This window comes from Corythoichthys intestinalis, chromosome 21 (assembly GCF_030265065.1).
Source record: "Corythoichthys intestinalis isolate RoL2023-P3 chromosome 21, ASM3026506v1, whole genome shotgun sequence".
Lineage (NCBI taxonomy): Eukaryota > Metazoa > Chordata > Actinopteri > Syngnathiformes > Syngnathidae > Corythoichthys > Corythoichthys intestinalis.
Window position 1 is genome coordinate 26418806 of NC_080415.1, and position 14135 is coordinate 26432940.

At 42.9% G+C, this 14135-nt stretch overlaps 1 protein-coding gene across 2 annotated transcripts in view; it reads left to right on the top strand.

Moving 5' to 3' along the window:
- taok2b (TAO kinase 2b) overlaps positions 1–14135 on the top strand; it is a 42197-nt gene that overhangs the window by 14924 nt on the left and 13138 nt on the right. The window contains exons 12-17 of one of the 2 annotated variants that reach the window (XM_057826295.1): positions 3822–4028; positions 4207–4421; positions 4494–4671; positions 4743–4871; positions 6583–6786; positions 6909–7148. In XM_057826295.1, the coding sequence (XP_057682278.1) occupies positions 3822–4028; positions 4207–4421; positions 4494–4671; positions 4743–4871; positions 6583–6786; positions 6909–7148 (1173 nt within the window). Of the gene's footprint in view, positions 1–3821; positions 4029–4206; positions 4422–4493; positions 4672–4742; positions 4872–6582; positions 6787–6908; positions 9072–14135 lie in introns of those variants that run through there. The other variant, XM_057826294.1, reaches the window with a different exon arrangement.

Here is a 14135-nt window from a genome sequence, read left to right on the forward strand (position 1 = left end):
CTGCTTGTACAGAATACAACGACATTTAAAGCTTCACTGTAACGTGCGCTACATAAAACCAAAGCAAAAGTACAATAAGGTTAATATAAAAACATGTTACATTGTACACAGATTGAAAATAAAGTGAATAAGTGACTAGCAGCAAGTGGTGATGTAGTGTGTACATGACAATTTGCAGTACTCAGACTAGGAGGCAGATGGCTGACTTAATATTTTAGTGAAAATGACCATTTGTGCTTAGGTATTGATACGGCTGCAGGTATCGATTATTTAAGTAATCGATTAATCTATCAATTAGTTTGAATAATCGAGTAATCGAACACTTAATGCATTGCAGAATACATTATGCGGATGTATAATTTTTTTTTTGCTTACTAACTGTCAAAATAGCATTAAATGTGAATACAAAATACATTTCCTGAGTGCTTCAAACTATGCAGAATTGCACTTTCATTTCACAAGAGCAATAAATGCATTTAAAAATAGAAATACCTGAGGTTAGTCTCAAATGATATTAAAACTAAATAAATGAGCATCCATCAGCTGATAAAGACGCGTCACACCAACATCTGTGACCCTCTGACAAAGGCGGAAGTGTTCGCCGAAACATGTCAGGCAAATAAACCACCTACTGTTGCCTGGGATAAAAGAAAAGGTTTGACAAATTTATAAGTGTAGGCAAAATGAACTCAATGCAACAAATAAATGAGCATCTCAGCACAACAAAAGAACAATTGGCTAACTTGCAAAACAAAAGTCTGCTAGTTTAAATGCCATAAAATGCTAATGTTTTTTTTTTTGTTTGTTTGTTTTATACAATGCCATCCATCCATTATCTTCCGCTTGCTCCGGGGTTGGGTCGCGGGGGCAGCAGCTTTAACAGGGAAGCCAAGACTTCCCTCTCCACAGCCACTTCAACCAGCTCCTCCGGATGGATCCCAAGGCATTCCCAGGCCAGCCGAGAGACATAGTCTCTCCAGCGTGTCCTGTGTCGTCCCCGGGGCCTCCCGCCGGTGGGACATGCCCGGAACACCTCTCCAGGGAGGCGTCCAGGAGGCATCCGAACCAGATGCCCGAGCCACCTCAACTGGCTCCTCTCAACGCGCAGGAGTAACGGCTCAACGCCGAGTCCTTCCCGGATGACCGAGCTTCTCACCCTATCTCTAAGGGAGAGCCCGGACACCCTGCGAAGGAAACTCATCTCGGCCGCTTGTATCCGGGATCTTGTTCTTTCGGTCACGACCCACAGCTCATGACCATAGGTGAGGGTAGGAATGTAGATCGACTGGTAAATCGAGAGCTTTGTCTTTTGGCTCAGCTCCTTCTTCACCGCTACGGACCGGTGCAGCGTCCGCATTACTGCAGACGCTGCACCGATCCGCCTGTCGATCTCTTGCTCCCTCCTACCCTCACTCGTGAACAAGACCCCAAGATACTTGAACTCCTCCAATTGGGGCAGGATCTCATCCCCGACCCGGAGAGGGCACTCCACCCTTTTCCGTCTGAGGACCATGGTCTCTGATTTGGAGGTGCTGATCTTCATCCCAACCGCTTCACACTCGGCCGCGAACCGTTCCAGTGTTGGAGGTCACGGCTTGATAAAGCCAACAGCACCACATCATCTGCAAAAAGCAGAGATTCAATGCTGAGGTCATCAAACCGGACCCCCTCAACGCTTCTGCTGCGCCCAGAAATACTGTCCATAAAAGTTATGAACAGAATCTGTGACAAAGGGCAGCCTTGGCGGAGTCCAACCCTCACTGGGAACGAATTTGACTTACTGCCGGCAATGCGGACCAAACTCTGACACCAGTCGTACAAGGACCGAACAGCCCGTACCAAGGGGCTCGGTACCCTGTACTCCCAGAGCTCCCCCCACAGGACTCCCCGAGGCACACGGTCAAACGCCTTCTCCAGATCCACAAAACACATGTAGACTGGTTGGGCGAACCCCCATGCACCCTCGAGGACCCTGCAGAGGGTGTAGAGCTGGTCCACTGTTCCACGGCCGGGACGAAAACCACACTGCTCCTCCTGAATTCGAGATTCGACTTCCCAATGGACCCTCCTCTCCAGCACCCCTGAATAGACTTTACCGGGGAGGCTGAGGAGTGTGACCCCTCTATAATTGGAACACACCCTCCGGTCCCCCCTTCTTAAAAATGGTTTTATACAATGCTCTTAACAAATCATTCAAACACATATTCCCACAAAACATTGCTAAATATACTTATAAACTAAATAATGAATGCCTAAACGAAAATATTAGCTTGACCAAAAACGTACCTTATGTTGGTCTTAACAGAGAGCAGCTCGATTCGGCCATGCTAGAAGAAAATCAATAGAAGTAAATGCAACACTTCTAAAACAAATCATTACAACATCACTTTAATGAAACAAATCCTTGAAGCAGCAAAATTTGATTCAAACCTTTTTTAATCAAATAACTTGAGTTAATCGTTCCAGCACTAGATACAGTGCCCTCCATAATTATTGGATTTATAATAATTATGTGTTTTTTAGCTTCTAATACATTTTTTTTCTAAATAATATGGGACCTTAATGGGAAAAAAAGAGAAAAATCCAACGTTCAATACAAGTGCATTTATTCAGTGGGGAAAAAATCCCACATAAAGAAATAATTATTTGACATCAAATAATGTGTGTCACAATTATTAGCACCCCTGGTGTTAATACTTTGTACAACCCCCTTTTGCCAACAAAACAGCACCTAATCTTCTCCGATAATGTTTCACAAAATGGGAAAAGACAGAAAGAGGGATCTTCAGCCATTCCTCTTTTCAGAACCTCTCTAAATCATCCAGAGACCTGGGTCCTCTCCTCTGTACTCTCCTCTTCAGCTCACCCCACAGGTTTTCAATGGGGTTGAGGTCTGGGGACTGAGATGGCCATGGGGGGAGCTTGATTTTGTGTCTGGTGAACCATTTCTGTGTAGATTTGGCCATATGTTTAGGGTCATTGTCTTGCTGAAAGACCCTGTGACGACCCATCTTCAGCTTTCGGGCAGAGGGTAACAGATTTTGATTTAAAATGTCCTGGTATTTCAAAGCATTCATGATGCCATGCACCCTGACAAGGTTCCCAGGGCCTTTGGAAGCGAAACAGCCCCACAGCATCACTGACCCACCCCCATACTTCACAGTGGGTATGAGGTGCTTTTCAGCATGCGCATCTTTCGTGGCACGTCAGACGCACCTAGAGTGTTTGTGGCCAAAAAGCTCAATCTTGGTCTCATCTGACCAAAGCACACGGTCCCAGCCTGGGACCACAAAAGCAAGACAATGACCCTAAACATATGGCCAAATCTACACAGAAATGGTTCACCAGACACAAAGTCAAGCTCCTCCCATGACCATCTAAGTCCCCAGACCTCAACCCCATTGAAAACCTGTGGGGTGAGCCGAAGAGGAGAGTACAGAGGAGAGGACCATCTCAGTCCCCAGACCTTGTTTTGTTGGCAAAAGGGGGTTGTACAAAGTATTAGTAATTGTGACACACATTATTTGATGTCAAATAATGATTCCTTTATGTGGGATTTTTTCCCCACTGAATAAATGCACTTGTATTGAAGGTTGGATTTTTCTCTTTTTTTCCATTAAGGTCTCATATTATTTGAATTTTTTAAAAAAATTATTAGAAGCTAAAAACCACATCTTAACCAGGGGTGCCAATAATTATGGAGGGCACTGTAGTTGTAAAGACCGTGGTCCATGACGGACGGATTGGACGTCCATCCCAATTAATGACTTCCAAGGAGCTCAAAGCACCTTCCCTAAAATGATTTGATTTGATCATTTCAGGATGTGGAGCAGTACATGCTGCGCACAGGCACGGTGAACAGCATGGAGAGCTCGCACTCACTGCCGTCCATGTCCATCAGCGCCAGCTCCCAAAGCAGCTCGGTCAACAGCCTGGCAGACGGTTCGGACGACAGCGGTGAGATGGCCATGATGCAGGAGGGCGAACACACCGTCACCTCCAACAGCTCCGTCCTGCACAAGCCCCTGGTCAGTTCTGGACACGCGCAACATTCAGAACCCCAATTTTTCGTGGAAGGGAGAGTAACTCACTCTTGTCATTTTTTACGTTGGAAGAATCATGACTGAAAGTTTAGAAAACATTGTTCTCCGTAAGTCCTCAGAGGTAGAAATCTCGTGTCACGTCATCGTCTGTCATCTTCTGCAGAGCCACGATAACATCTACGATGACCCGTACCAGCCGGAGGTGGACTTGCAACGAGATGCATCGTCCGCCAGCGGAGGAGGGGGCGGCGGCGGGGGCGGAGGAGGGAGGCGCCGTCGCGGGCGCGACCATTTCGCCACCATTCGCACAGCCTCACTCGTCACTCGCCAGATCCAAGAACACGAGCAGGGGTCGGCCCTCAGAGAGCAGATGTCTGGGTAAGCGGCAACACAAAAGAAGCAAATCAAGAATACCCGCTTTGCGCTGACACTTAGGTCGCATGTGTGCAGGTACAAGCGTATGCGCCGGCAGCACCAGAAGCAGTTAATGGGTCTTGAAAACAAGTTGAAGGCAGAGATGGACGAGCACCAGCTGAGACTGGACAAAGAACTGGAGAACCAGAGAAACAGCTTCTCTATGGAAGGGGAAAAGTTGTGCAAGAAACACTCTGCTATAATGGAAAAGGAGGTGAGCTGAGAACCCAACAAATCTATCATTAGTTCGATCGTTATATTTCAAAGAGATATTTTCCTTCCAAGACCAAGGCAGTCCTGACTGAGGAGAAGAAGTTCCAACAGCACATACTGGGACAGCAAAAGAAGGAGTTGACAAGTCTCCTAGAATCGCAGAAACGACAGTACCGACAACGCAAGGAGCAACTCAAAGAGGTGCTAGTCAATGTCCTAGGGTCTTGTTACACTTTTTTCGTCTTTTTCAACGCCAACCAACTAGAACTACCATGATGTCTACTGTTTACAGGGTACCCGCGGGTTATTAAAAGTATTAAAAAAGCATTGAATTTAGTTTTCCATAATTAAAGGTATTAAAAGTATTAAATTAGCTGTCGTAAGTCTGGAATTTTTTCACCGTGGTTTTAATTTTGAAGAATATCTCAGTGCAACCTAAATTATATCCGTGACAGTTTTTTTTTTGTTTTTTTTTTTTAATCCATAACGAAGATGATGCGTAGAATTTTTATGATGGACTGCACTACAAATCATAATGCACCTCGTGCGTGCGCGCTATTAGCATCATTAGCATCAACATCACAACAGCAGGCAATTGTACAGTACTGTGTGCTAACGTAAGGAACTGCTCAGATGCCTTAGTTGTTATGTTCGACGAAAGCCTCAACAAGACAACCAAGTCCAAACAGTTGGACCAGCATGTGAGGTATTGGATCAGCGACCAAGTCGCATCCAGATACTTTGGGTCGCAGTTTATGGGTCATGCGAAGGCAGTGGACCTGCTTAACATTTCAAAGTAAGTTGCCAAATTCTCCAATTAAAATGTGTTAGATGCAATAATGTATTTCTGCACGGTTTGCCTTTCGAATGAATGTGAATTTCGTAGTTTTAACTCAAGAGTTAGCCATGTTCAATGGGGTATTGGCAGGTGCACTAGCCTTAGCATGGATAAACCGGAGTCGTAGATCCACCATCACCCTCAGATACACAACACGGTTGACACTATTACTGGAACGAGTGCGGGGTAACGTTGATCTGAATAACATGGCATGGTGATAGGCAAATTATAATGTAGGTGATAGTAAAACACCTCCTGGTACACAACACGGTTGACACTATTACTGGAACGAGTGCGGGGTAACGTTGATCTGAATAACATGGCATGGTGATAGGCAAATTATAATGTAGGTGATAGTAAAACACCTCCTGGTATATTTAAATGTTTTTCTTGATTGAATAAGAGTATGGATTTTCTCTATCTGATTAAAAGAAATGTCTTCAATAGCTAACAAAGGATTAACATGTGTTTTGTATACTTCTTGTAATGTGATTAGAAAAAAACAATTACCAAGGGAAATGGTCATGTGTACCTTTTTTATTTTTTGGTAATGAATGGTAAACTACTGCCATTTAGTGGCTGTTTTTTAAACTTTCACTGCCAATTGCAAGATTTTCCCAAGCACTTTACAGTCAAGGTGACCAACTTGACAATCACCAGTTAAGGTGACCAACTTGACAATCACCAACCTACCACCTTGACTAGGTCCTCTTGAAAGAGAAGCCTGTTGTATTGCAAATGTAATTTCTGAAGTTGCTTTACAAAAATAGTGTAAAATCCATTTTATCCTGGGGAAAAAAAATCTGAAAGACCTTATATTTCAATGTGTTTTAATTGTATCTTCAGTAAATGTGTATTCTTTTGTCAAACACACTTAGTAATTGAGGTTAAATTTGATGTTCAGTGCTTTATTTTTTTATGATTCAATATTATCTAAAGAATGGATGCGAGAAAAGTGTTAATTTTCAGTTGAAGTGGCATTAAAAAAGGTCTTAAAAGTCTTGAATTTAGATTTATCAATCCTGGGGGGACGCTGTGTTTAAAATGTATCCTTGTGTGTTTCTTTCACTCAAGGAACTAAATGAGAATCAGTCAACGCCAAAGCGGGAGAAGCAGGAGTGGTTGGTGCACCAGAAGGAGTGTCTGCAGCAGCTACAGGCCGAGGAGGAGTCAGGACTGCTGAGGAGACAAAGGCAGTATTATGAGCTCCAGAGTCGCCAGTACAAAAGGAAAATGCTGCTAGCACGCCACAACCTTGAGCAGGATCTGCTCCGAGAGGTACCCCGAAGGGCGCCCGAATTTTCAGCTTGCGATCAGATCTTTCGGAATGCAGAGATATGGACTGAATTTCATTTGAAAACTCAACCTCCCTAAATGTTTGCCTTTTTTTCCTCCTCCAGGAGCTAAACAAGAAGCAGACGCTGAAAGACCTGGAGTGCGCCATGCTCCTGCGCCACCACGAGTCCACGCAGGAGCTGGAGTTCCGCCAGCTGAGTCTGGTGCAGCGCACCCGAGCAGAGCTGATCCGCACACAGCACCAGACGGAACTCACCAACCAGATGGAGTACAACAAGCGGCGCGAGCAGGAGCTGCGTCAGAAGCATGCCGTGGAGGTCCGACAGCAGCCCAAGAGCCTCAAAGTGAGTGGCGGTCAGTCCGCGGAAGACCTGACCGAGTTAGAAAACCTAGAGATGAGAGAGGAAGATGACCAAAGCGACAACAGAAAAGACGGTAGAGAGGTTGGAGTTGAGGAACCGGAGAGCCTGAGTGGTGAATTCGCTTCTGTGGGGTTAGAAAAGTTAGATGACACCAAAGAGATTTCAGAACTTAACAGAAGTGAAGGCTGGGAAGAGATGAGGGAGGTCGAAGGAATTCCGTCGGAAACTGGCGCAGAATCTAGAGAAAGTGTTGACCAGAGCGCAAAATACGTCGATGAAAGGAGAGAGGACTGTGAAAACGATGAATTTAGTGCAGAATTTACTGGGGAGGATGAAGTTTTGAGCAACTACGTGGACGAAGAACGTGACATGAAGTTAAACAGGAGAGAGTCTGATGGACAAGAAGGTTGGGAAGAGGTGCGGGAGGTGGATGGACTCCAGTGGGAAAACGAGGGGGAAGGACGAGGCGTGGCCGACGGCTGCCCTTGCGAGCTCATCTCTCCGCCGTCTCTAGAAAAGAGACGCGTCCGAGAGCAGGAGCAGGACGACTTGTCCGAGTTTTACTTCCCCGACGTTCCGGATGAGTTCGAGGCGGCCCCCGTTGTCCCTCCCCCGCCGCCGTCTCCTCTCCCATGGCTATTCTCTCACTCGTCGAGCCTCCTCATTTCGCTTTGGGCCGCCGCCCGTCCCTCTAACCTGACACTGCTTCTCTTGTGCGTCTTCCTCTTATCTCTGCGCCGCTCCCCCGCCATCCCCTCGCTGGGGTCGCTTCTCCTTTCCGCCGAGCTGGCCCTCCTGGCTCATTTCTTCTCCTACCTCCTCCTCCGCTCTGTTTTCTCGCTGTCTTTCTCCTCCTATCTTTCGCTCAGCCTTTGGGGTAGCGGCTTCACAGCTTTGGGGCTCTCGCTCAGCTTGGGTATGTACTACATCCCAATGATTCTCGTGTCCGCGTCCTTCCTCAGCTCGCCCTCGCTCTTCCTCTCTCTCTACCTCGTGGTAGTCCTGGTGGTGCGGCCGGCTCGCCGCTTCCTTGAGCGCGCCCCCCGTAAAGTCAACCGGCTGTTCATGCGCGTCCTTTTCCGCCTTCCACGACCGCTTTTCGTCATATGCCAGACACTTCTCGGCGGCCTGGCCGAACGCAGCCTCTACGAGATGTTTCCCAAAGCGGGGCGCAACTGGGGGTCACGCCGCTCCAAAATCCCAGTCCCCTTAAAGAGTCTTCCCTTAAACCAGCAAGCCCGTAGAGGGCGCCATTTTGTTTCGTTCGCGAAGCAGTTCATCCGACGCCCCTTGTGGGTCCTCGCCGACCTGGCTAACTCGCTCGCAATTAAGCTAGCCGGAAAGCTAATCGAAAAGCTTCCGGTCTGCGTCCATCTTTGGTTGAGGCGAGTTGGGGTTTTCAAGAAAAAGCCGCCAAGTAGGCTACCGCGACTTCTACCTCGCGAAGTGAGAGAAGCCCGGCTGAGGGAAAGAATGAGGCGGGAAAGGGAGAGGCGGCGAAGGGAAGAGAGGGAAAGGATTCTCCGCGATGAGAGGTGGGAGTGCGCGTTGAGACGGACGTCCTCGGGGCGTTTTGTTAGAGGGAAGGTTCGTCCTTGGAGATGAAAGCGCAATGTCAAGTCAGGAGAGCTAAAGGGAGAGACAACAGCTAGCTAGCAACATGTTAGCAATGGACACAGTTATATTTTAGCGGCCAGCTAAATTTTTTATCGCTAGTTTAACACAAGTAGACGTCCGATCCATTCGTTCGTTCATTGGCTGCCACCCTCCCACTTTGAATGAATCGCACGTCTATCTCCGTCAATGCAGCCAATGAGTTAATTGTATTAATTAACTGGTATCACATTATTTGACAGCAGCATCATAAGACTGTCATAAGACCAAATGAACCACCATCATTTGGACATCACTACTCCCGTGGGGGAGACAGTCAACCTCTGCTGCCAGCACTGTTTATCGTCCAACATGCCTCCTAGCATGCATTGCAGCGCTACAGATGTAAAACTCAAAATTCATCTTCTGTGCTTATTATTTCTTCAGTTACTGTTCCAGTTGTTTCGTTAATTTCTAGTTATGGTATTTGGTCACACTTTAATTGACAATGGCGCCATAAAACTGTCATAAGACCATCATAATTTTGACATGACACTGCCATGAGCATTAATGAATGCTTAGGACAGATGTCATTTTGTGTCATCTGATATTATCTCACTTTTGAATGAATGTAAATGATCCGAGCTGGACATAAATGGAGTTAGTGACTTAATTTGCCGGATGACTCTTAATAACATCTGTCATAAGCATTCATTAATGCCCATGATAATATCGTGTCATAATTATGACGGCCTTATGGCAGTCTTATGAAGTTGCTGTCAAATAAAGTGTTACCTATTAACCCAAATAAATTTTTATAAAAAAAGCCGCACTGGACTGTAAGCCGCATGATTTAAAGTGAAGGAAAAAAGTAGCAGTTTTTAGTCCGAAAATTACGGTATTTTTCCTAAATTTGATGATGAATACAATTATAAATTACCATAATTTTCAGACTATAAGCCGCTACTTTTTTCCCCTCATTTTGAATCCTGCGGCTTATAGTCCAGCACGGCTTATTTTTTTATTTATTTTGGTTAATAGGTAACACTTTATTTGACAGCGGTGTTATAACACTGCCACAACATCATAATTATGACATGACATTATCATGGGCGTTAATGATTGCAGATGTCATTAAGTGTCATTCGGTAAATTACGTCACTAACTCAATTTACGTCCAATTTGGATCTTTTACATGCATTCAAAAGTGAGATAATTTGCCGGATGACACAAAATTATGTCTGTCATAAGCATTCATTAATGCTCATAGCAGTGTCATGTCATACTTATGATGGTCTTATGACAGTCTTATGGCGCCACTGTCAAATAAAGCGTCACCAAATTCCACAAATAGCAATTAATGAAACAACTAGAACAGTAACTGAAGATATAATTAGCACAGAACATGAATTTTTTTTACATCTGTAGCACTGCAATGCATGCTAGGAGGCATGTTGGACGACAACAGCAGATGGCAGCAGAGGTCGTCTCCCCCAAGAGAACAGTGATAGCCAAATGAAGCTTCTTGAAGCTTTGCAGCCAATTGTTTCAAAGCTTCATGGTGGTTCATTTGGTCTTATGACAGTCTTATGGTGTTGTTGTCAAATAAACTGTTACCAGTTAATATCTACTGGGGTAAATATCCCATAATACAGTGAGGACAGCTGATTATCTATGAACAAATGCGTTTTCGTGTCAAATTTGTTGGTTTGCGCCTTATAGTGTGAAAATTACAGTACTGTTAAAAAAACAAGATTAAAATGAATAAAAACTGATATACCCTCGATTATTGCCTTCAATAAGTCCAAAAATTATAAATCATGAATAAAATAGCATAGCAAATAACATTTATTTTTTTCAAATAATTATTTTAAAATAACGAGAAAGCTTGGTTTTCTTTTTCAAATTATTTTTGAAATGAAAGAACATACAATTTTTACTGTTGTTTTTAATTTTTTTTTAAAGAAAGTTAAAAAATATATATATTTACTATTCACTCATTGCCTTCCATTGACAACAATAGACGTCTTATTCAGGTAAACTATGAAGACTACCTTTGAATGCTCATGTTTTCATGCCATTGATGGTGCTTTGCGTCCAATTCTTTTTGACCAGACGGATGCAGTGGACGTCTAGCGCCGTCAATGGTATCAAAAACTTTCTGTGTCCATCGCTAACATTATAAAATCCATGGTCCATGACAGACTGTTACTCCCAGCCAAAACGGACCGGACATCTGTCTCTGTCCCTTGAAGACGCTAACAGACTCAAAATATTGATTGGCTACGGAAAGTTGGGCCTAATCACGCAGTTACCGTCCAAAATCCCAACCGAACATTTCATCATTTTGCTTTTTGTAAAAGTTCTTCACATTTTGCTCTTCATTTTTAAGACAGTTGAAGGTTTTTTTTAATTTTATTTTTTAATTACCATATCTGTGCAATTATTTCATTAATGTTCGTGTTCGTACTTTACGCTTGCAACAAATTTCACGGTGTTACGCATGGACGACGAAACACCCAACACTAGCTGCCTAGCGCACTTAAAACGTGCAATAAGCGTTGAATCTAGATACTAGTGGAGTCAAATTTCAAATCTTATTGCTGTTTATGCAATATTTTGTTAGGTTTTACCATGTAAACATTTAGTTTTTTAAGTCACGTGAAGCAATTTGAGTGCCTTTAAATAAGTATTTGCACGAATGCCTTGAAATATTCTATATATTTTAACGATATAGTATTAGATGTTTTTATTATATGAAGCCATATAGACAATCTTACGCATCCAAAGACTGAAACAAATGTGAAATTAGACGACATGCATTTAATTTAATTGCATTCTTGCAAAGTTGTTCCAAACGTTCAGGAAGTCGGACCAAAAAAAAAAAGTGAGTTTGGCTTCGGTTAAAAGCAAAAATTCATCAATAGAATATGTGGGGCTGGGGGGTACAAGATATTTTAAATGAAGGGGTTTTTTTTGTTTGTTTTGTTTTTTTTTTGGTGCATCAGGGTTCGTTTTTGAAGAATTTCAAATGTCGCGCTTGCCAGCAAGGAAGTTCAAAAACCAAAAAAGCGAAACCAACTCAGGGGAATCAGTTTGAGCAGTTTTTTTTTTTTTCATATTTAATTTGACTAACTTATTTGCCATTGTTTTATTTTTGTGTTTGAGTTTTTTCAGGATTACATTTTTCCCTGTTCCCTGTGTGTTTACATGCTTGTATTGTTGCATCACCTCGTCTTTTCTACCTATTTTAAGCGGTATTTTTTTTTCATGAGCACTACGGCGTTTGTTTTGTTGTTGTTGTTTTTGTTGTTGATCACAAGCTTAGAAACCAAAAGCTGTCATTTTCTGTTCACCCAAATAAATTCCGCTGTGTTGAACTCATTGTCTTGTTTGTTTTTATGATTTCAGTCTCCTTTGTTATTTACGTTCTCCCCAATTCAGACATTTTGTTGTTGTGTTCACGTTTTGTTGTTTTGTCTGAGGCCGTTCATATATTTTACTAGAGGAAAGAGCAGACAGCCATATTTGTTGACCTCTGACCTTTTCTACACATATCACCTACCCTACCAATTTGAGTTAAAACGGCTAATCTGTTAGTTTTTGTGAAATTCATTTTCTGACTTGTGGGACATTTGACTTCCTTTCCCCAAAGTTGAACTCATTGGAAGCGTTGCTACATTTCTGACCTCTTCGACCCTTTCACTTTATATCACCTACCCTGCAAATTCGAGTTAAATAAGCTAGTCTGCTATCTAGTTGTTGCAAAATTCATTTTCCGACCTTGTGACGTTTGACCTCATTAACCTGAATTTAAACTCTTTGACGGCGCTACACGTCCATTCACCTTAAGCAGCCAAATTCAATGCGTCACTATATTTGTGCCATTTGACCTTTGACCCTTTGACGTAAAATCAACTACCCAGCAAATTTGAGTTAAATAGGCAAAATTTGTTACCAAATTGTTCCAAAATTCATTCTCTCTCTGTGACCTTTGAGCTCATTACCCCAAAATTGAGCTCTGACATGCCCAATCACCTTAAGCAGCTGAATTCAATACATCGCTATAATTGTGACCTCTATATCTTTCTTCCTTTAACTGATAATCACCTAGCCAGCAAATTTAAGTTAAATAGGCTAAATTTGTTATCATGTTGTTGCAAAATTCCTTTTATGTCCTCTGACCTTTGACCTCATTCCTCCAACATTGAACTCATTGTCTGTTACTGCCTGCGCTTCATATCCAATCCCCTTAAACAGCCAAATTCAATGCATTGCTACATCTGTGACTTCTTTGACCTTTTCACAACCTGCCCAGCAAATTGGTCTTAAATAGGCATAATTTGTTATCAAGTTATTGCAAAATTCGTTTTCTGACCTTTGACCTCATTACCAGTGTTGTTAAGAACGGCGTTGCTACCGGCGTTATATTTTTTCAGTAGTGAGTAATCTAATTTTTCTCATCTTGGCAACACCGTTACCGTTAATGAGGATGTAAAGGCGTGCGTTACTACGTGTTACCACGTTGGTTGAATGACGCGAGAAAAGTCAGACACACGGACTCACAGAGACGAGAGAGCAGAGTGGGGAGGAGGGTAGGGAGTTGTGACGCTGTTGCAAACGCGATGCTAGTTGGATCCAATAATACCTGACTGTAGCCGATAGCCTACAAACTACGCCCTCGTGATGCTACGGTAGATATAACGTATAGAGAACTAGATGCGAAATGATAGACTCGCAGGCGTTAGTAAACAGCCCGATCTTAAAGCAGTAGACTTCTCAAGAAGGCTCTGTTGTTGAGAACCTTCCTAGCCAACCGAAGTAACTTTTTATCTCAAATACTCCTAAATCGGCAAAATCTCTACTTAAATCTATCTTTAAATGATGAAACAGTTTTAAAACTGTCGCATGACAAAAGTAGACAGAAGGGAACTAATGCAAAAACGGGAGCAATTTTAACAACTTTAACGGTTGACTCACAACATTGACTTCCAAACATAGCAAAGGTTATGTTTTTTTTGTTTTGTTTTTTCGGAATGAAAAAAAAAACATGAAAGGTAACACCAGTTACTTTGGCAAATAACTAATTACTCTTACATTCAGGTAACTGAGTTACTTTATTACTTTTTGGGAGAAGTAATTTGTAACTAATTAATTACTTTTTAAAATAAGATTAACAGCACTGCTCATTACCCCATAATGGAACTTTTTGGCTGCCATTGATGGCGCTACATACCCAATCCCCTTAAGCAGCTAAATAAATACATCACTGTGTTTGTGACATCATTCACCCTTTACTTATAATTACCTATCCAGCAAATTTGAGTTAAATCCGCTAAATTTGTTATCAAGTTGTTGCAAAATTCATTTTCTCTC